This window comes from Candoia aspera, chromosome 4 (assembly GCF_035149785.1).
Source record: "Candoia aspera isolate rCanAsp1 chromosome 4, rCanAsp1.hap2, whole genome shotgun sequence".
Classification (NCBI taxonomy): domain Eukaryota; kingdom Metazoa; phylum Chordata; class Lepidosauria; order Squamata; family Boidae; genus Candoia; species Candoia aspera.
The window spans coordinates 109,750,399-109,770,690 of record NC_086156.1 but is presented as its reverse complement, the minus strand read 5'-3'; the positions used below and the strand labels follow the sequence as shown (position 1 = coordinate 109,770,690).

Here is a 20,292-nt window from a genome sequence, read left to right as displayed (position 1 = left end):
GATGAGGAAGAGTTTGGCTAGTTGTTGTGCGGACGGGACCGACGTGCAGGGGATGAAGTGGGCCTGTTTCGAGAAGTAATCCTTCACCACCCAAATGGCCATTTTCTTCTGGCTGGGTGGGAGGTCCACTATAAAATCCATAGAGATTTCCTCCCATGGGCGGGAGGGTTCTGCCACCTGTTGTAAAAGCCCCGCGGGTTTGCCTGGTGCCCGTTTGGCCCTAGCACACGTTGGGCAGGACGCTACGTATGCTTTCACGTCTCGTTTTAGCGCGGGCCACCAGAATTGACGCCTTGTTAGGTGTAGGGTCTTGAGGAACCCAAAGTGTCCCGCTTGCTTGGCGTCGTGTGACCTATGCAAGATTGCTTGGCGTTGCGAGTCTGGAACATAGATTCTGCCTTCCCCCCATGCCAGGTCCTGTGCCATCGTTACCTTGTCAGGGTTTGCCAGGAACCAGGGGTCGGTTTTGAGGGCGGCGGCGAGGTCCGTGCATATCCCCCCTGGTAGTTGCGGTTGGCTTCGTCTGGTCACAGGTTGTCCCGCCGTCGGTTGCGCCGTAGAGTCGAGCTGCCTCTGAGTGCCGCTTCGGGTGGTCACGGCCATCCCCAGTTGCAATGCGGATAGGACCGTCCCAATGGTGTCTGGGGCGGGCTCTTCGTCTTGGGGCAGTCGGGAGAGGGCGTCGGCCAGGAAGTTCTTTTTGCCCGGCATGAACTTCAGCTGGAAGTTGAAGCGGCTGAAGAATTGGGCCCATCGGACCTGTTTTGGGCTAAGGCGTCTGGGCGTTCGGAGGGCCTCGAGGTTCCGGTGGTCAGTCCAGACCTCGAATGGTTGGGTGGCTCCCTCGAGTAGGTGTCGTCATGTTTCTAGCGCCGATTTTACCGCGAATGCTTCTTTCTCCCAGACGTGCCATTGCCTTTCTGTCTCGGAAAATTTCCTCGACAGGTAGGCGCATGGTTTCAGGAGTCCCGTGGGGTCCTTTTGGAGCAGGATGGCCCCCAGGGAGAAGTCTGAGGCGTCGGCTTGGACCACGAATGGCCGTTCTGGGTCCGGGTGCGCGAGGATTGGCTCCGTGGTGAACAGCGCTTTCAGCTTGTCGAATGCGGTCTGGCACGCGGGAGTCCAATTCAATACTGTGCCCGGGTTCTTGGCGCGTCGGGTGTCCCCCACCCCTTTGGTTTTGAGGAGGTCCGTTAGGGGGAGGGCTATCTCTGCGAACCCCCGGGCGAATGACCTGTAAAAATTCGCGAAGCCGAGGAAGCTCTGGAGTTGGCGTCTGTTGCGGGGGCGTTCCCAGTTCAGCACTGCCTTGACTTTTGTGGGGTCCATTTCTATGCCGTCTCCGGAGATTCGGTACCCCAGGTAGTCTAGGCGCGCTTTATGAAATTCGCACTTTGTAGGTTTGGCATAGAGCTGCGCCCTTCTGAGCTTGTCGAGGACTTGCCTGACTAGGGTCACATATTCCTTGTGCGTTTTAGTGTAGATAAGGACGTCGTCTATGTAGACAAGGACCCCTTTGAACAGGTGTTCATGCAGTACCTCATTGATGAGCTGCATAAACACCCCGGGGGCCCCCGCGAGTCCGAATGGCAGCACTTTGTACTGGAAGGTGCCTAGGGGGCAGTTGAACGCAGTCTTCCATTCGTCCCCCTCCCTGATTCGGATGCGGTAGTACGCCTCGCGAAGGTCCAATTTGGAAAAGACTTTGCCCGTGGACAGGTGGGCGAGCATGTCTTTCACCAGGGGTAAGGGGTATTTGTTGGACAGGGAAGCCGCGTTTAGGCCCCGGTAGTCGGTGCAGAGCCGTAGGGTGCCGTCTTTCTTCTCCCGGAATAAGACGGGGGCTCCGACCGGTGAGCATGCTGGCTCTATGAATCCCCTCTCTAGGTTTTTATCGATGAACTCCCGGAGGGTTGCCATCTCCTTCGGGGTCATCGAGTAGATCTTCGGTCTAGGTAAGGGGACATCGGGCAGCAGGTCGATCCGGCAGTCCGTCTTGCGGTGGGGGGGTAGTTGGTCAGCTTCCGCCTCTCCGAAGACCTCGGAGAAGTCGGCGTATTGTTCCGGTAGGTCTGCTGTGGTAGCGGCGTTGTCCTGTGTAGTCGCCTCTGCTCGTCCCACAGTGGGGTTGGTTCTGCCCGCTGGAACTGGTGCCCGATACTCGCCGTCGCCAAATGTGAAGGTGCGGGTCTCCCAGTTGATGCGCGGGTTGTTTGTCGCGAGCCATGGCATTCCCAGGACTGCAATGGGCCGTCCGATGTGGGTGACGACGAACGATGTGCGTTCGGTGTGAGTGCCCATTTGCAGGGTGACCGGCTCGGTTTGCATCGTAGCTGGTTTCCCTCCCGCTGTAGAGCCGTCCAGCTGGTGGAATGCCAACGGCGTGGGGAGGGGGAAGCAGCGGAGGTCGAGTTTGGCGACTAAGTCGGGGTGGATGAGGTTTTTTGAGCACCCTGAGTCCACTAGTGCCGTGGCCGTGGTGGCTCCGTTGCTGGTAGAGAGTTTAATTGCCGCCATTATCACGGAGCTTTCGCCGTTCCGTCGAGGTGGTCCGCGCTGCTGTCCCACCGCCTGCCTCGCCACGCGTTTCAGGGCAGGCGGGGAGCGTTTCCCGCCGGCTGGTCTGGGTCTACGTTGTCCTCTTCCCCCCAGTAGGCGTCCCAGCCTTCCTCCGGTGTCGCTGTGGCTCCGGTCATTCGGCGGTGAGGGGGTGGCGCCGGGTTAGGTGTTTTTGGGCTAGTTTTCGGGGTGGGTTTAGGCGCACTGGTCGGCAGTCGTTTGGCGAAGCAATCTGCCGTCTTATGCCCTAGTTTTCCACACCTCCCGCAGGGCTCCCGATTAAATTTCTTCTTTGGGTATGTGGGGCCGGCCGTCCCCACGTGTGGTGCGGGTACCTTTTTGCAGGTGTAGTTCGTGTCTTCCGTAGTTGTCATGAGGAAGGTGCGGTGCGCGTGTTCGGCTTTCCCCGCGAGGTGGATCCACCCATGTAGAGTTTCTGGGTCGTCGCGGTAGAGGGCCCATTGAAGTACGTCACGGTTGAGCCCCCTTTTGAACATTTCCAGCAGGGTGGTCTCGGACCAGTCGTTGACCTTCCCCGCGAGGGCTTTGAACTCGAGGGCGTAGTCTGGGACAGTGCGTGTGCCCTGTTTAAGTCGTTGGAGTGCGCTTTTCGCCCTCACTTTGGCTAGTGGGTCCTCGAAGTAGCTTTTCATCTCATTGATGAAGGCGGGGAAGTTGGCGAGGGCGGGGGAGCTGGACTCGTACAGTTGGACGTACCAGTCCGCCGCCCGGTCTTGTAACTTGATCGCCACGGCAGCGATCTTGTCCGCTTCGGAGTCGTAGGAGTGTCCGTGCCTCCCCATGAACTCCCTGGCGTTCGTGATAACGAACGACAGTTTCGCGGGGTTCCCATCAAAGAAGATGGGGAAGTCCTTTGGGGCCCGGGCGTTTTGTGCGCCCCTTCCTCTCGCTTCCCGGCCTGTGGTGTCGTCCGCCTGGGCTGTTTGTTGACCTTCATTTGGCCCGTGGGGGTTCGCCGCTTCGCTCGGGGTGTGGACCTGTGCGGGGACGTCGTTGGGCGGCGCGGGTGGCATGAGCGACTGAAGCATGGTCCGGAGTTCCTTCAGTTGGGTCTCCATGGCTGCGAGTCTAGCTCGTGCGTCCTCGTCCACGATCCGCGCCGCCGCTGGGGCCGGTTCCGTCGGTGTGTTGGCGTGGGTGGGTTGCCAGTGGGGTTCAGTCTCTCTCGGCCGTTGGTCCGCTTCCTCCGCCGTCTGCTGGGTTGCTCCATCGTCCTCCTCCGTGCTTACCGCCGTTGGGCTGTCGCTCCACGCCCGTTGCTGGGGTGCGATGTGGGGCGCGGGGTTCTCCGCTGGTCCCGGGAGGTATGTTGCTCCCTCCCATGGTCGGGTTGCCTCCGTCGCCATCTCCCCTTGGGGTTGGAGCTGAGGCTCGGGTTGGGTCGGGTGGGCGTCCATGGCTCCGGGAGTCCACGGTGCCTCTGGCCTCGGTCGGTCCTCCTCTGCCTCTTGCCATGCGGCTCGCCCTCCTTGTCCGCGTCGCGCCGGCCTCATCTTCCTGGTCTTCTCGCCGTCTACTCCTCCCGCGGCTCATTGTCGTCCGGTGGGGCTCGGCGAGGCTGAGTTTATGACTCTCAGCTTTATGTCATGCGCTGCCTACCTCCGAATAATACTCAGACGCTGATTCTGTGGAACAGTCTCTGATTTATTCGCAGTGTAGGTACAGTATAGGAAAAAAGCTGAGAGTGACAGGAGCGCGCCGGTGTAGGGTTTAAATACCCTGCGCCGGTCAGCGCCCCCTCACTCGTGGTTACGTCACCCCCCTTTGTCCAACACGTTGTCCTGCCGGTAGGTGAGGGGTTGCGAGGCCCCGCTGGCGTTCCGGGATCGCCCATCATCGGTTTCTCTATACCTCCGGTGATTGCTGTCAGCTGGGCGATCTCCGTTGCGTTAGCGCTAACAGCTCGGGTGTGCCTCGCGATCCGTTTAGCCATTGTTTCTTGTCCTTCCGTCTTTGTGAGTTGATGGCTACTTATCTTGAGCCCCTTCCCCTGTTTCCTTGTTATTGTCATGTGTGCCATTGCGCTGATGTCTTCAGCTCAACGGCACTCATGACACACAGGGTCTGCCCACTTGGGTTGCATCCTTTTGGATTAGAACAGGTCCAATTGCTGAATCAGAAGAATCTGCTTGCACAATGAAGGAGTGCTCTGGATTGGAGTGTGCTAAGGTGGGCTCAGCAGTCAATAGGCTTTTTAAGTTGTTGAATATGGCTTGGTATTCTGGCGTCCAAGTTCTCCACACCTGTGGAGTGGTGACTTTCCATGTCTCCTCCTTTCCTCTTGTTTTGAGCAGATCTGTCAATGGTAAAGCAATTTGGGTGAATTTCGGAATGAATTGACTATAGAAATTGACGAACCCTGAAAAGGTTTGTAATTGCCATCAAGTATGGAGGGCTCCCATTCTAGAATGTGCTGGATTTCTGAAGGATCCATTTCTACTCCCTTCGTAGAGATTCTGTATCCCAGGTAGTCCCATTGTGCTTTATGGAACTCACATTTAGACAGCTTAGCACACAATTGGGCATTTCATAGCTTCTGGAGTACTTGCCTAAGAAAGTTTACATGCTCTTCCTCTGTCTCTGGGTGAATTAAGATGTTGTCCAAGTAGACCAGCACCCCCTTGTACAAATGGTCATGGAGAACCTCACTGATGTACTGCATGAAGACTGCTGTGTCCCCAGCTAATCCAAAAGGGAGAACCTTGTATTGGTAGGACCCCAAAGGAGAATTGTACATGGTTTTCCATTCACGCTCCTCTTTTATGTGAATTTTCAGTATGCTTCCCTTAAATCAAGTTTAGTAAAGATTTTTGCATTTGCCAGGTGTGACAACATGTCCTTCATTAGGGGGAGAGGGTACTGGATGGCTACAGCGATCGCACTGAGGCCGTGGTAGTTGGTGCAGAGCCTCAGTGTTCCATCTTTCTTAGCTCTAAAGAGCACCGGGGCTGCCCTAGGTGAATTAGCCAGTTTGATAAATCCCCTGGCCAGATTCTTATCTATGAATTTGCTTAGTACTTTTTTCTCTGTCTCTGACATGGGGTACATTTTAGGCTTTGGAAGCTTAGCATTTGGGCCTGTTTCAATGGCATAGTCTGTTTTCCTGTGGGGGGGGGCATAGCTGGTCTGATTCTTTCTCATCGAACACACCAGCAAAGTCTAAGTACTGGCTTGGTATCAAAAATTCTGCCTCTGCTGACATTGTTGGAGTTTGCTTAATCATTACGCCAGCCACTTGGCTTGCTTTCTGCTGGGTTTTCTGTTTTACAACCTTCCCTGCCCTACCTCCAAACCTCAGGGTCCCTGTGTCCCATCGGTTTTGTGGCTTCCTACTTGTTCACCATGGAAGCCCCAGTATGATGGAATAGTTTGCTATGGGGGCCACAATGAAGTGTAAAGTCTCATTGTGAGTTCCAACCCGCATAGCCACCGTTTCCGTCTGGAACTCAACCGGACCCCCATGGACTATGGACCTGTCCATTTGGGTAAAGACTATTGGCTGTTTGAGTCTTTTTACTTTGAGATCTAGTGTGTTGATCAGTGCAGGGCGGGTTAAGCATTTTGTGCAGCCAGAGTCTAGCATTGCCATTAGTTGGCTTTGTGCCTTGTCCTTAAGTTTTTTAGCTCTACCCTGAGAAGCAAGATGGGGCAATCGTCACTCACCAATGGGTCTTCATCCTCTTCCTTCTGGGAGACCGTGGTCTTGCGCCTGGGGTTTTCCACCTGCTGAATCGCATGGGCGTGATTCAGAACAGGTGAATCCTGTTTCCCGCTGGTTGTTGGTCTTCCTCCTCTGAGTCTTCACTGAGGTCCACCGGTGGGTCGGCTGCCAGCTCTCTGCGTGCTACCGCCATAGCCGCTGAACCTTCACATTTATTTGGTGAGGTTTTGGCTGGTTTTCCTCCCTGCCTGTCTGCCACTGCTCCTCCGTATCGGAACTCTGCAGCTCGATGGTAATCCTTCCCACACTTGTAGCATCCCCCTTTCTTCCAGGTCCAATCCCTTGTCTCCTCCCTGGCCCAGAACAGCCTCTGCTGGTTTGACGGGAACTGGCCAGGGGTCCCAGTGTTGCATCCAGCCACCTCTGTGCACAGCTGTCTTCGAAACTGGTACTGCACGTTTTCTACTTCTCCTGCCAGACAGATCCACTCTCTCCGGGTGAATGGATCCCCTTGGCATAGGGCCCACCTTAATCTTTCAGGCTGAAACCCCCCTTTAAAATAGTCCACCTTGGTGGTCTCTGACCAATCCATCACCTTCCCTGCTAGGGTTTTAAACTTTACAGCATACTCAGCCATACTCTTTTCCCTCTGCCTCAGCTGTTGTATGGTGCTTTTCACCTGCAGTTTTTCCAAGGGTTCTTCAAATCCTTCTCTCAGGGCCTGCACAAACTCCTTCAAGCTGTTAAGGTCCAGAGCCATGGCATCATGCAGCTGTATGAGCCAGTCAGCTGCCACTCCCTGGAGCCTTGCCCCCACCTGGCTCACCTTTTAATATTCGGTCAGAAAGCAGGTCCCATACTCTCACATGTAGATGGACACATTCGTTAGGAAGAATGCTAGTGGCTGGGGGTTGGCTTTAAATTTGACCTGCAGCTCTCTTGGGGTCCCCCTCGCCACCGCAGCTTCCGTCAGTCCTGTTTCCGATTCACCACGGATCACTTTGTCGTCTCCACTTCTCCGTCTCTGATCTGGGGAGGTGGATCTCCCTGCAGGGGTCACAGACCGGTGGCCTTCACTTCTGTTGGGTGAAGTCCTCCTGGAATGTGGGGCCAAGCCCTCCTCCAGGTGATACACCAGGGAATTGATGGCTTTCGACATGTGCTGCATCATCACCTCCAGGGCAGCCATCCTGACTTCCAGACCTCACACCGTCTGCAGGGTACCCCCCGATTCGGTTATAGTCACCTGGGATCCTGGGCTCAGGATCTTCACCTGCACTTCGACCGTCTGGGGGCACGTTTGGCCGTCTCCCTTGTACTCGAGGTCGCTGGCCCCATTTCCATGTCGTCCACCTGCATGTCTGGAGTCTAGGGTGGTGAGCGCACTCTCTAACTCTGTCGTGTTCATTCTCACTTCTGCTTCCCCCTCCCCATCATTGCTTTCAGTGTCACCTGCCAACTCCACTCGCTCCTCCTCTGGCTTGGCATTCAGAAGAGTTTTGTCGTTGTCCTCTGAGGGTGAGGGCTCCCTTTCTTTCGATCTCAGTTCCTTCAACAGTTTCAGTAACTCTCAGCTGGACTTATGCTGCCAGGTACAGTCCGTAATATAGGATTTGCAACTTTATGTAATTACCAGCACACTCAAGCACTCATTCAATGACAGTCTAGAGACCGGGCTCTTTCTACTGTTTAATGATGTGAAGTGACTAGTACAAGAAAAAGTTGTGAATGGAGAAATTCCCGCATAAACTGTCATTAAAACTTCAAGCCTCTAAATTAGCCCATTTCCTCTTACCTACTAAAGCATGCAACCCCCCTTCCCATGCCAGATGGCCCTTCTGGCATTCGCCTGGCCAGATGGCCTTGGCAATAATTCCTTAGCTATACCAACCCAGTTCACACTCCGATCCGGCCCCCCCTCCCTTCTGGCAACTCGAAGTCTGTTCACATCCGTACTGGAGAGATGGAAGCTATTGCAATCAGAGAGTTCTGTTAGCCTTTGATCGGAGAGACTGACAATGACTTTACCTCTGTTTTTGACTACAGCACTGTTTTCCTTCTTGCAATGCAACCTTAAAATCTCTGGCAATTTGATCTGCAGCATGAATTCCAGGATTTGGGCTGAGAGGATGTATCTGCTGAAGCAGACATTTGTTAAATGGCACTGAGACTTCACAGAGTTTTTACTGTTGTTGTCATTGTTTTGTGCTTCAGAGTGAACTAGCGTGAACCTCTAAAATAGAACTATAGAGAAAGAGTAACCCCATGCCATTAAACATGTACCTCCTGACATTGGGAAACCGATTGGATTACTACATGCATTCCACATGTGGTTGCTCTCAAAAACAAAACAAAACAAAACAAAGCAAAACAAAGCAAAGCAAAACAAAACAAAACAAAACAAAACAAAACAAAACAAAACAAAACAAAACAAAACAAAACAAAACAAAACAAAACAAAGCTTCAGGTGGTCCAGAATGCAGAAGTATGCAGAGGTTTGGGTGCATCAGGGTTCAATGGGCTGCACTTCTGCACTTCTGTGGCCCAGAAAACCAAATTGTTTCTATTCACTGACCAGATCTCGGAGATGGCATGGCTGCCATGCTGACCTAGTAGGAAGGGATAAATCATCATAAGGTCACACGGATGTGTGAAATTGCTCTCACAACATCCCCCATGTGGAGAGGCCAGAGAACTTCCTTTTTGGTTTGATGCTGAAATATTTCAAAACATTGATCTGAGATTCGCAGATATCATCAAACAGTTTTGGACAAATTGCTCATCAGATGTCATCTTCTACACAAAGCAATATTTATTAAGTGACAGCAAAGTGTATGAAAGTACCACCCAGTTGGATTTGCTTGATATCTATGAATGAGCTTATGCTCTGTGAGGGGGAAAAAAATAAGAAAAAAACAGCCAAACAATTTCTGTAGGCCAATCTCTCCTGCGCCTGATCTGTTCTGCCCCCGCATCACAGAGAGGAGAGATTGGAGAGAAAGGGATTACAGGAGAGTAGCAGGCACACAATGTGACATAGACCAGGCTGTTTGTGTAGTGTGGTTGTGGCTGCCAGCCCTGAGCATGCATAGGGCTGCTGACACTACCACATTCCTTTCAGTGTGTATTCCCCATTGTGTGCCTGCTTACTCTCTTGTAATCCCTTCCTTTCCAAACTCCCTGCTCTGCAAGGGTGGAAAAAAGGAAAAACAAGAGGTGTGGCACAGAACAACCCGTACTGACTGTCATGGCGATCAGGTGACTGAGGGATGGCATTGATCGTAAAATTATTTTTTCAACACTGTTATACCTTTGAAGCGTCATTGAACGAGGCAGTTGCTCAGCAAAGACTACCTGTAGTTATGTTCTTCTATGGACGAATTGTTCCCTTGTGTCAAGCTCAGGCCTCAGTATAGTAATGCAATGGAAGAATAATATCAAGAGCAAGAGAAGCCCTCATTCCTTTTGGTTCTGTGTTGTTCATGCCTAAATATTGAATCCAGTCCTGGGCATAACTTTTTCTAAAGGATGGTGAGAAACTGGAGGAGAGCAACTAAGATAAGGGGCCTTACCAGGACTTCTTGGAGGTATTGGGTCTATTTAGCCTGGAGAAGACTTAAGGGAGACATAACAGCTGTCGTCAAGCATCTGAAGTGCTGTCATGTAGAAGATGGGGCAAAATTGTCCCCGCTGTCCCAGGAGACAGGACAAGAATCACGGCTTTAAAATCCAGCCTTTTTCTTTCAAGTCCATCTTCACTACTCACTACAAAAAGACGGTACTTGGGATTTAATACTACCCCTCTTCCTTAGGGGGGGCAACTGTCCCGTGGAAGAGTACACATCCTTTTCATTAGCTGATAGATCCTCAGAAATTTTCTTTAAAAAGTGGTAGGATATTGCTCAACCACAGTAAGAAAACGTTGGGTATAATCAAACTTGCTTATAGCATCCCATATTAGAAGGTGTTAGCCACATTCTTCTTTTTAAATAGTTTAGTTCACAGATTGTTGTGGCTATTTATAATTCTATTTTACTCTGAAGCCATCAACGGATAAACTTTGAACTCTACTGGTTGCTGCCTCCTCAGTGCTAAATTTTCCACATTCTTTGGGGAGCATCCATCTCTCTCCCGCTTTTCTGCCGTTCTGCTTTTTGCAAACAGCTGCTTTTTGAATCCCCTTTTCGAGACTACTCTACTTTGCCCTTCTGATTCTGCAGTTTTCTTCCCTTCCCTTCCCTTCCCATAGAAAATAGGATTGGCAGCTCTTTTCTCCTTCCTCCTTCCTCCTTCCTCCTTCCTTCCTCCTTCCTGTTCCTTTCTCTCTCTCTCTCTCTTTCACTGAAAACACATTCCCTCCACTTACATCCCTTCTGTGTTGAATATCAGTGTCATTCTGCCATCTGCTGGTGGCCTGAAGAGCTGCAGCATTTGGAGCAGCCAGAATATACCTGTTCACCCAACTCACCCACAGACTATATGTGAACACAAACCACAATATACCTTCCCGTCCCTTCCCTTTCCTTCCCTTCCCTTCCCTTCCCTTCCCTTCCCTTCCCTTCCCTTCCCTTCCCATAGAAGCTCATGTCCCCACATGTACTTAACAAAGATCTCCAGCAAGGAATGAGCCAACTGGAAATTATGAGGCCGCAAGAAACAAAAATCCCAGATCTGTCACTCATAGAAATAATACAGGACGTGTCCTACGCTATGAAAAACAGCACAACCCATGCTTCAGTTTCATACAGAAACAGAGAAGAGGGCAATGCCCAATGTGAAGTCGACTGTGGGTGCAGTGGTCTACATTGGGAATATATTGGAGGTTGTGATGAAATGATAAGAAGATGTTCTATATTTTTCTACGTATTAGTTGCTCTCTCGTATTACACTCTGGCCTAATTACAATAATATAACATTTAGGGGCGAAGATGCATCCCAGTAAGCCAGCACTGGAAGACAGGATAGAAAAGATTTCCACCACCACCATGTACTTCCCCTTGGTGCTCAGGTAGGTGGGCACAAAGGTCAGCCAAACGCTGCAGAACACCAACATGCTGAAAGTGATGAACTTGGCTTCGTTGAAACTGTCCGGCAACTTCCTGGCTAGGAAGGCCACAGTGAAGCTGAGAAGGGCCAAGAAGCCCAGGTAGCCCAAGACACAGTAAAACATGGTGGCGGAGCCTTCGTGACATTCCACTATGATTTCCCCAGGCAGGGTTTGTGTGTCCAGATTTGGGAAGGGAGGAGAAGAACCCAGCCAAAACACACAAATGCCTGCTTGAAGGAGGGATCCACCCCAGACAATAGCATAGGCCAACTTTTGCCCCACCCATTTGTGGAAAACGTTTCCCGGTTTAGAAGCAAGGAATGCCACGATGACTGTGAGGGTTTTGGCCAGAACAGAGGAAACGGCAACAGAGAAGATGATGCCAAATGCCGTTTGTCGGAGGAGGCAGGTGGCCTTGTTGGGCTGTCCGATGAAGAGAAGAGAGCAGAGGAAGCAGAGAAAGAGGGAGATGAGGAGGAGGTAGGTGAGGCTGCGATTGTTGGCTTTGACGATGGGAGTGTCCCGCTGCTTAATGAAGATTGCCAGCACGAAAGCCGTCACCAGGGAAAAAAGAAGAGCCAGAGAAACCAGAGTGATGCCAAGCGGCTCTTCGAAGGAGAGGAAGTTCATTGTCTTTGGAATGCACTCGTCTTGAGCTTGGTTTGGAAACTGATCCTCTGAACAGCCGTCACAATGCTCCATGTCTGAAAAGAAGGAAAAAGCTTCCGAACAGAATCAAATTTTCCCCAAGTTTCAGAATTGCATTTTGGAACTCCCTGCAACGTCTTTCCTAAAACCTTTTGTAACTCTCTGTCCAATATACATGTAAAAAATGTGCAGGAAAAAAAATTCTAGATTTTCCTATATTTAAAGCTTCTTGGCCTGTTGGAGAGCACTAGGTTTAGTGGCATTACTGAGCAAGGGAATAGCATGGCTCACCTTCCCAATGGTGGGAAGCAGAAAGGAGAGGCTTGAAGGTTTCGATCCTGGAAAACAGGCAGCGGCACTAAAGGGTAGGAGAGTGACGTCTTAAGACGTGTGGACTTCAACTCCCAGAATTCTCCAGCCAGCCAAGCTTCGTAGAGCAGCAAAATAAACACTGGTTTATGCAATCTTGATTTTGGATCCTTTCATTTCTGTTGGATGGCCCGGGTGCAACACAGACATTTTGCTCTGATGATCGTTAAAAATGACTTTGGTATAATTCTTCCACCATAACCAATTGATACATCTTTCCTTCAAGAATCTTGATTTAATTCTGTTATAATTTGGGGGCCAACCAAGAGACACAACACTGACTCACAGAGCGAGACGCTATTTTGCAGGTCATTGGATCATCCATAATTCCTGCATTCTGTTTCCGTGTCTTCAAAAGGAGAGAGAGCCTGACATCTTACAATTGGTAACCCTGAAAACTAGAGGGAAAATTAAATAGAGGAACTGTCTGCTAGCTCCTATTTCCTGGAAGGGGGAGCATCCCTGAGAGACGTTCCTTTGCTTTTAATGCTTTGCAGCCATCAAAATAGACACCTTCAGAGTTCGATTTAGCTATCCAAGCTCTGACATGGTGGAAAAGCCCCCTTGAGGTGCCTCAGTAAAGCAAGCGGTTATATTGAAGAGCTTCTGGTTAGCTGGATACAGGCTGCAGAAATGCAATTTCAGACCCAGTTCCATTTGGATGCTATGAATCTTACCCATTTGTCTTGATATCATCTTCTCTGGACACGGAGCACAAGCGTAGCAGCAAAATTTCTGCCCTTCGATCTTGTTCTTTCTGCTTCCAAGAGGACAAGGTTCATTGCATAACGAGAGAGGTGGTAGCTATCCAAAAATAAAGAAAGCGGTCAGTATTGAGCAAAGCTTTTGTTTTTGTTTTGTTCTTGTCTTACAGCCAAGGAATAAGGAGGAGGGTGGAGACAGGGCCGGGATGCAGAGTTGCTTCAGCCTGCTTTTGAGCAATGTCTTGTGGAAATGCCCCATAATGTTGCCAAGGCAGGAACATAACTGAAGTTGCATTTCATTCATTTTTAATTGAGTTGAAGTTCAATTCAAGGTGCTGGTTCCTGCCTATAAAGCCCTGCGTGTCATAGGGCCTGGTTACTGGAGGCACTGCCTGTCCCCCATAGTGTCTGCCCGGCTGGTTCAATTTGGCAGGGTTGGCGCTCTCCGGGTTCCATCGATTAAGGAATGCCATGGATTGGGACCCCGGAAGCCTGCCTTCTCTGTAGCAGCACCTGCCGTCTGGAATGAGCTTCCTCCTGAATCCAAATGGCCCCACCCTATTGGTGTTTCCAAGGGCCCTGAGGATACGCTGTTTGCCCAGGCCTTTGGCGAAGATGATTGATGCCCCTTTCTTTCTTTCTTTCCCTTGTTCCCATCCAGGTCATTTCCTCCACCATCTCTGCTCTTTGTTTGGTGCCTGTTTTGTGTTTTTGTATTGTTCCTTGTTTTTAAATACTTTTTTAAGGGTTTGTAAAAGCCCAGAGTCACTAGGAGTTAGGTGCCATATAAATTTAATTTGTGGTTCGTCTTGTTCTTGTTCTTCTTCTTATTTTGAATTTAGTGGCAATTCATGGAAGGAATCCAAAAGTTTGAGGATCTGAATAGAACTGGGAGGCTGAAGTGGTTATTGTTTGAGACTTTGCCTCCCCCAGCCTGAAATGGATCACTGAACTGTGGTTGCATTTGAGTTCCTTCTGGAGAATGAAGGACTAGATATCAGTACTTCCTTCAGCTGGGCAGCCCCACACCTGGGCGTGGCACTGCAGTCCCCACATTCAGTGAGAGGAAAATAAATTTCCTTGCACAGGTTGGAAACTCGATTCTCAAACATTAGAATATCCATCATGAATCGGCCCAATAATACATCTGTTTTTGCCCACCTTTGACAGCAGTGGACTGAAATGTACTTGGGGATATGAGCTAGTTGCTAGCAACAGGCCAAAGGAAAGGCTATGGGTGTGAAAAGAAGTGTATGTGACATTGGTCCTTTTAGCCCATGTTATTGTTATGGTACCTGAGTGAATTCGTGGTGCCAGTGGATTCTGTCTCCATTAAGGATCAAGGTTTTTCCTGCAGGAGCTTTTGGATCCATTTGTCCAACTAGGACGGTGATGTAGGAGTTATTTGGAAAAGTGACCAGGTTTACGATGTCAAATCCGGCTTCTAATACTCCATCTTCGTTTAATTTAATTTCATCTCCTGCAGTGCTGTTGAAGGCCATTCTCTGCAGAAATGGATGGAGCTTCCAGAAGAAAGAGCATAAGGGTTAAAGAGAAAGGGACGTGCTTCCTACTGGCCTCAAACCACACTCCCTTTTAGATGGGGAGCATTTCTTCACCAGGAATGAAACAGTATGGAGGACGGCAGCAGTTTAATGTTTATGATTGGACCGTATTCCAGATTAGATAGTAAAATCTTTTCAGTGATTGTCTTTCGTGACATTGGAGAAAAGAAGTTGGAAAAGAGCAAGAAGAAGCAATGGGAAGGAAATCTAGTTGAGAGGGCCAGAAAGGGAGTAGAGGTTTAAAGACCAGTTGTGTTGTTGTAGAAAGAGGGATGTGTAGGAAAAGGACAATATCTTAAGTGGGTCAACATTTGTAATGTATGAATGGTGGACTCAAGTGAACAACAGTGAGGTTTAGGTAGGTGAGATGATCTCTTGACCAATTAAGTCCGGCCACTCTGTTGTAATCCTGGAGAATATCTCAGAAGAGCACTGGGAAAGAAGAAATCTTACCTGCCAGGCTTCTAGATTCTTTGGCTGCCCTTGATCCCTGTCCTTTAGGATGTTCCGATCAGTCCTAAATGTGTGAGCAACATGTAAAGCTTGAGCCACAGCATAGACGGCATTATAGATACTGTAACTATGGCCGAGCGTGCTGGTTTCAAAGAAAGTTGCAGGCAGGTCCTCCAGCCTTTCCTCTCCAGTACATTCTTCATCTTCATCTTCATCTTCAGGAACATCACTCTTGGGTACTGAGCAGACAAAAGCTTGCTTCCAGACATCTCTAATAAAGCCATCTTGATTTGCCCCAGAAGGGGTGACAGCCCGTAGAAATTGCTGGAAACCTGGAATTTGTTTTGTGCTAATTGAGAAGGAAATAGCCCCATGGAACATTTGCATATCCAGAGTCCTTTGTAAGGAATGTAATGTGAAATCATTTTGGGCCATTGTAATCCACACTTTTCTTGCTGAAAATTTCTGTGAAGAGTCAGAAGTTGTTGCAGGAAACATTGTGGCTATTACTAGAGTAGAGGCCAGCCACATGAAGACTATATTTTCTCCATATATAATAACCGTGTTTGCTGTTTTCTCTGTGAACAAGGTAATGTGACTCAGAGTTCGTTCAAGCATGTCAAATGGCCTATACAAATGGAAATTTCTGTCAACCCTTTCAGTGAATTCGGAGCAGATTTTATTTTGCGAGAGCATGGGTTCCAGAGTTTGTATGAAATGTTCTCCATGTTTGTCATCTACAGTGACAAGTCTTACCCATTTCCATCCAAAGTACAGAAGAAGCTGGACTAAACCCTCATACTGAAGAGCTTCACCAGGGGCCATGCGATAAAAATGAGGGGAATGCGATTCATCCGTCACTGACAATTCAAATGAGCCATATGCAATCTAAAGGAATTAAATGAGGAATAAGAGAAAGAGAAAGATAAAGAGAGAGAAAGCATGGGTGGACTCGTTCTATTTTGACTGATGTGAACTATTTTAGAAACTTATTTCTCAAAGTATGGATGTTTAATATATTGATTTGGTTTAGAGATCTCCCCAATAGGGAGATACCTTTTTGAATCATCCATCATCCATCCATCCATCCATCCATCCATCCATATCTCTATTTATCTCTCTCTCTCTTTCTCTCATTAATGATAGCCATTCATCGTACAGTTTCTGAAAAAACCCATATACTCACGTGAAACTTTTTATTAATCAAACTCCACACCTTACTCTGTTTCTTATAAAATTCTACCACTCTTTACTGATAAAGCATCAAGTTGCTCCTTGAAGGGGAAATCAAGAGCAGATAATCTGTGTGATAGTGATAATTCCTACCATCCTTATCTACAGACCCAACCTGTGGAATCTTGAAAAGCTGCAAAATTTCTGCCATGCGTATGGAGGTTTCAGGGCTCAGTCCTCCAATGATTCCCATCATTCCCTTTTCAGTCCCACAAATATAGTTGGGGACAATTTTGTGTAATTTAAAAAGCAGGTCCAGAGTGGTGCGATAGGTCATTCGTGAATCAGAGTAGCTGTCATAGATGTGGAAGCCAAAAGTAATGTTGGGCAAGATCTGAGGATCCTTGTTGATCTCCTTAACGGCAAACACTAAAGCCAAGATGTGTTGGTAGAACTTTGTCACCACACTGCAAATAAAGTGACGTGCTTCAAAATCGAATTGTGCTATGCGTTATGCTACTAGGGACGGGATATCAGGGGGGAAAAGAGTCACAAGAAAGACACATTGAAAACAAGGTAAATATGCTTTGATTTTGCTTTCCTAGACTGCCCTTGTGTTGTGCATGTCAGCGACATTGCTGAAGTTCCGCAGTTTGTTTCTTATGATTTCAAGTTTAAAACATTCACCTTGTAATGAAAATTAACTCCTGCACAATCATCCCGAGGCCCTTCAGTGTTGTAAAAGCTAAGCATTTTCCTGTTTGCTCCTTTCCCATGTACAGTAGAAAGAATCTGAGCTGGGTGGAGCTAATTTGTGACTAAATATGAGGGGGGATCTCAGTGATGAGGAAGGCAGAGCTAAACAAGGTAGCCATAAAGTTAGAAATTGGTTTTTCCTCCCAGAGTCAGCTGTTTCTGCTCTAAGGGCTGAAGAGAAGGTTGTGAGTAGAAAAGCCCACACTTCTACTCCTCCTGTGAACTTTTGTGTTTCCACTTTGTATTGCTGTTTCAAAGATTGTAAGATGCCCTGTGGTCTCTTCGAAATAGGACAGGTGGACCTCAGAAGTCTAATAAGCAAGTGCAAAAATAGAGACATGGCATTCATAATTAATGCCTCCCCAGGTTTTTGGAAATTACTTTTCATTCTACAGTCAGTGAATTGTGGTTGTAAGAAGAGACTGAGGGTAGAAAAGAGAATACATTGAACAGTATTGTGCCTTTTAGGTTATGGTGAATTAGGGCTGGTGCTTCTTTCTCCAAGTGGGAACAGGGTTCATTTCTCAACAGAGTATCTGCTTGCCCTGGTCTATTGGCTTTTGGTGAAATCAGAGAATAGGATGTTGAATTAACCAATCATTTATATTCATCAAGCTGCTAAAATGGATATGCCCTCGATACAGTACATTTCTATTTTTTCAGAGATGATGATGGCACATCTCTGTTTTACAGGGATGGAAAGAACAGAGCATGATTTGATTAAGATCAGGTTGGGGTGATTTCTTACAATGGGAGGTCAACCGATTCCTCAGAAGGATGTTTCCTGAAAGTCACTTTGGCCAACAAGTAATGGACATGGGACATCAATCCACCAATGAGAAGTTCTCCCTCCTGGTACCATTCCTGAGGAATTTGAATGGCTTCATCTCCAGTGCACTTAAGAGTTTGTACCTTCATGGCCACTTCTGGAAGCAGGAATATGGCAACAACGCCCAGCATCCTAAAAAGAAGCATCCCTGTGCAATTGGCTTCTCCCGTATTGCTGTTCCCAGCAGCCTTGATTCAAAGAGGGTACTAGAGACAGCAGAACAACGGCCCCCTAAGCTGAGATCTGTCTTAAGAATAAGTCATGGCTCAAGAATGGATCTGATCCCTTGCTTTCAGCCTCACCTATGTCGGGATGCTCAGATGCCTGTCCCCTGTGAAGGGACAGAGTTGCTCTTGACTCTAACACCTAATTGTTAGACTCTTTCTTCACTAGCAATTTCAGGAAGCAGCAGAAGTCCTTGGGCAGCACAATATTTTCTCTTGGTCACCCAGCCCTGAGGTCTGAGCAGAGATTGAGTTGTCTTCTACAATTCGTCCAACAAGGTTGTCCTCTTGAGCTGACAGCACCAATGAGCTAGCACTGTGAAGCACGAGTGAAGGTGTACATCTTGGTTGTGTGGGATGATGCAGCTAGTCCCACTTATTGAAATCTCGGAGAATCTGTGGAATTGACTAGGTGTTGGCTGATGAGCAGTCTGAAAACATTAGGATGACACCCACAAGGACTGTATATTTTGTGCTATAGTTGCAAAATGCTGAGAACCCAATTTATGTCCGCAGTTCTCTTATTGACTCTGCAATGGCTGGGGAACACTGCAACCCGTTTTGAGGAATGGCCCTCAGCTGGGCATGATATATTGGAGGTTTATATCTATTCTGGAACCCTTGAACTACCTTCAGGAGGGAGCATCTCAAGAGCCACTGGAGGACTGACCTGGTGACTTAATTATAGTGCCTGTGATAACTACAGAGATGGTAACTTTGCCGGTAGAAATGCTGAAGCAAACATGTTTGTGAAATGCCAAGGGAACTTTTTGCCACTTGCTTTTCTGGGTAGAGGAAATGAGCTGGAGGCCTATGATTTGGCTGAGTGGCCTGTTGGATGGAATCAAAGAGAAAGAGCAGAGAGATAAAACTTTTCTGTCCCTAGTCCACATAGAGTGGCAGTCAGAATTAGTCTTACACGAACCTTTAGGAACCCAACATGCTTATGGAGTTGTTTTTAATGCCTCTTAATTCTCCCTTTGTGTTGTTTGGACAGGAGATGCCATGAGAATGAAAAGATGCATCAAGGCAGGGAGTCATAATACTGCTAAACTGAGCATTCCATTTTTAGGGAGAGCACATGTGCATCACTGTAGGATGGGCATCCCAAGGTCTTGCCAAGAGAAGATGTAAGTGTATGTAAAGGGAGTCTAGATGCATCTCCTCCAAACTGCTAAGGGGTCAAAGGGCTTCATTCAGAAGAGAGTCTGTGGAACAAGGCAGAAGCTTCTGCAACTTCTCAGGAGTCAGCTTATGGGGGTGGAAGAGCGATCTTCCTGTCCTTTTCTTGGGATGCACCTTTATCATTCAGAATGGAAATACAGAGGCACGGCCCAAGCAATGCCTGTATATTGAAATGGTTCTGGGAAGGTGCTGATGGCTGTTACTGCAAAACACTGCAACAATGTGACATCACATGCAGGGCGATGGATTAAGGCTGCATTAAAACTGTTTGGAAAGTTCCTAGCTAGAAAGGCCAACATGAAGCTGAGAATGTCCGGGAAGCCTGCATAGCGGAAGACACAGTGAATCAGGGCCACTGACTCTTCATTGCATTCTGTAATGCTTTCCCCACACAGTGTGTGCAGTCCAAATACTATTTTATTTCTATTTTTGACTAAAATACTGTTTTTCTTTTTGCAATGTAGCCTTAAAATCTCTGGCAACTTGATCTGCAGCATCAATTCCAGGATTTGGGCTGTGAGGATATATCTGCTGAAGCAGACATTTGTTAAATGGCACTGAGACGTCATTGAGCTTCTCCTGCTGTTGTCCCTGTTTTGCACTTCAGAATGAACCAGCATGAACCTCTAAAATAGAACTATAGAGAAAGAGTAACCCCATGCCGTTAAACATGTTCCTCCTGTAATTGGGAAACAGATTGGATTACCAGAATGCATTCCACATGCGGCTGCCCTCAAAAACGAAGCAGAGCAGAGCAGAGCAAAGCAACGCAAAGCAATGCAAAGCAACGCAAAGCAACACAATACAAAACACTGGGAAGCTTCAGATGGTCCAGAGTGCAGCAGCCTGCAGAGTTTTGGGTGCATCAAGGTTCAATGTGCTGCACTTCTGCTGTGCCAGCTGCACTGGCCCCAGTATGCTTCTGGGTGAATTCAAGATGCCGGTTGGCACCTTTAAAGTACTGTATGGCTCAGGGTCAGTTTCCTTGCAGAACTGCCTCCCGCCAGTGGTTTCTGCCCATTCCACCAGGTCCAACCTATGGGCATGTTCCTGATCCCCTCTATGAAAGAGTGGCATCTGGTGGGAGCTAGGCAACGA

The 20,292-nt window shown here is 48.4% G+C and overlaps 1 protein-coding gene across 1 annotated transcript; it reads right to left on the bottom strand.

The window, feature by feature from the left end:
• Nucleotides 1-7,445: 7,445 nt before the first annotated feature.
• Nucleotides 7,446-17,874, bottom strand: LOC134497038 (vomeronasal type-2 receptor 26-like). The gene is made up of 9 exons (XM_063302753.1): nucleotides 17,705-17,874; nucleotides 16,376-16,667; nucleotides 15,784-15,915; nucleotides 15,028-15,492; nucleotides 14,305-14,532; nucleotides 12,983-13,109; nucleotides 11,131-11,992; nucleotides 8,270-8,427; nucleotides 7,446-7,753 (listed from the first exon to the last, which is right to left on the bottom strand). The coding sequence occupies exons 1-9, from the start codon at nucleotides 17,872-17,874 to the stop codon at nucleotides 7,446-7,448; spliced, it is 2,742 nt and encodes a 913-aa protein (XP_063158823.1).
• Between the last annotated feature and the right edge of the window lie 2,418 nt (nucleotides 17,875-20,292).

What these genes read in the sequence shown, in the direction of transcription:
- LOC134497038 (XM_063302753.1), bottom strand. Translation starts at nt 17,874, where the DNA reads ATGAAGGTACAAACTCTTAAGTGCACTGGAGATGAAGCCATTCAAATT. An exon ending in GATGATATCAAGACAAATGG is followed by an intron (nt 11,993 to 12,982) that starts GTAAGATTCATA and finishes CCTTCTTTTCAG; the next exon opens with ACATGGAGCATTGTGACGGC. An exon ending in ATTATTGTAATTAGGCCAGA is followed by an intron (nt 8,428 to 11,130) that starts GTGTAATACGAG and finishes TGACAACAACAG; the next exon opens with TAAAAACTCTGTGAAGTCTC.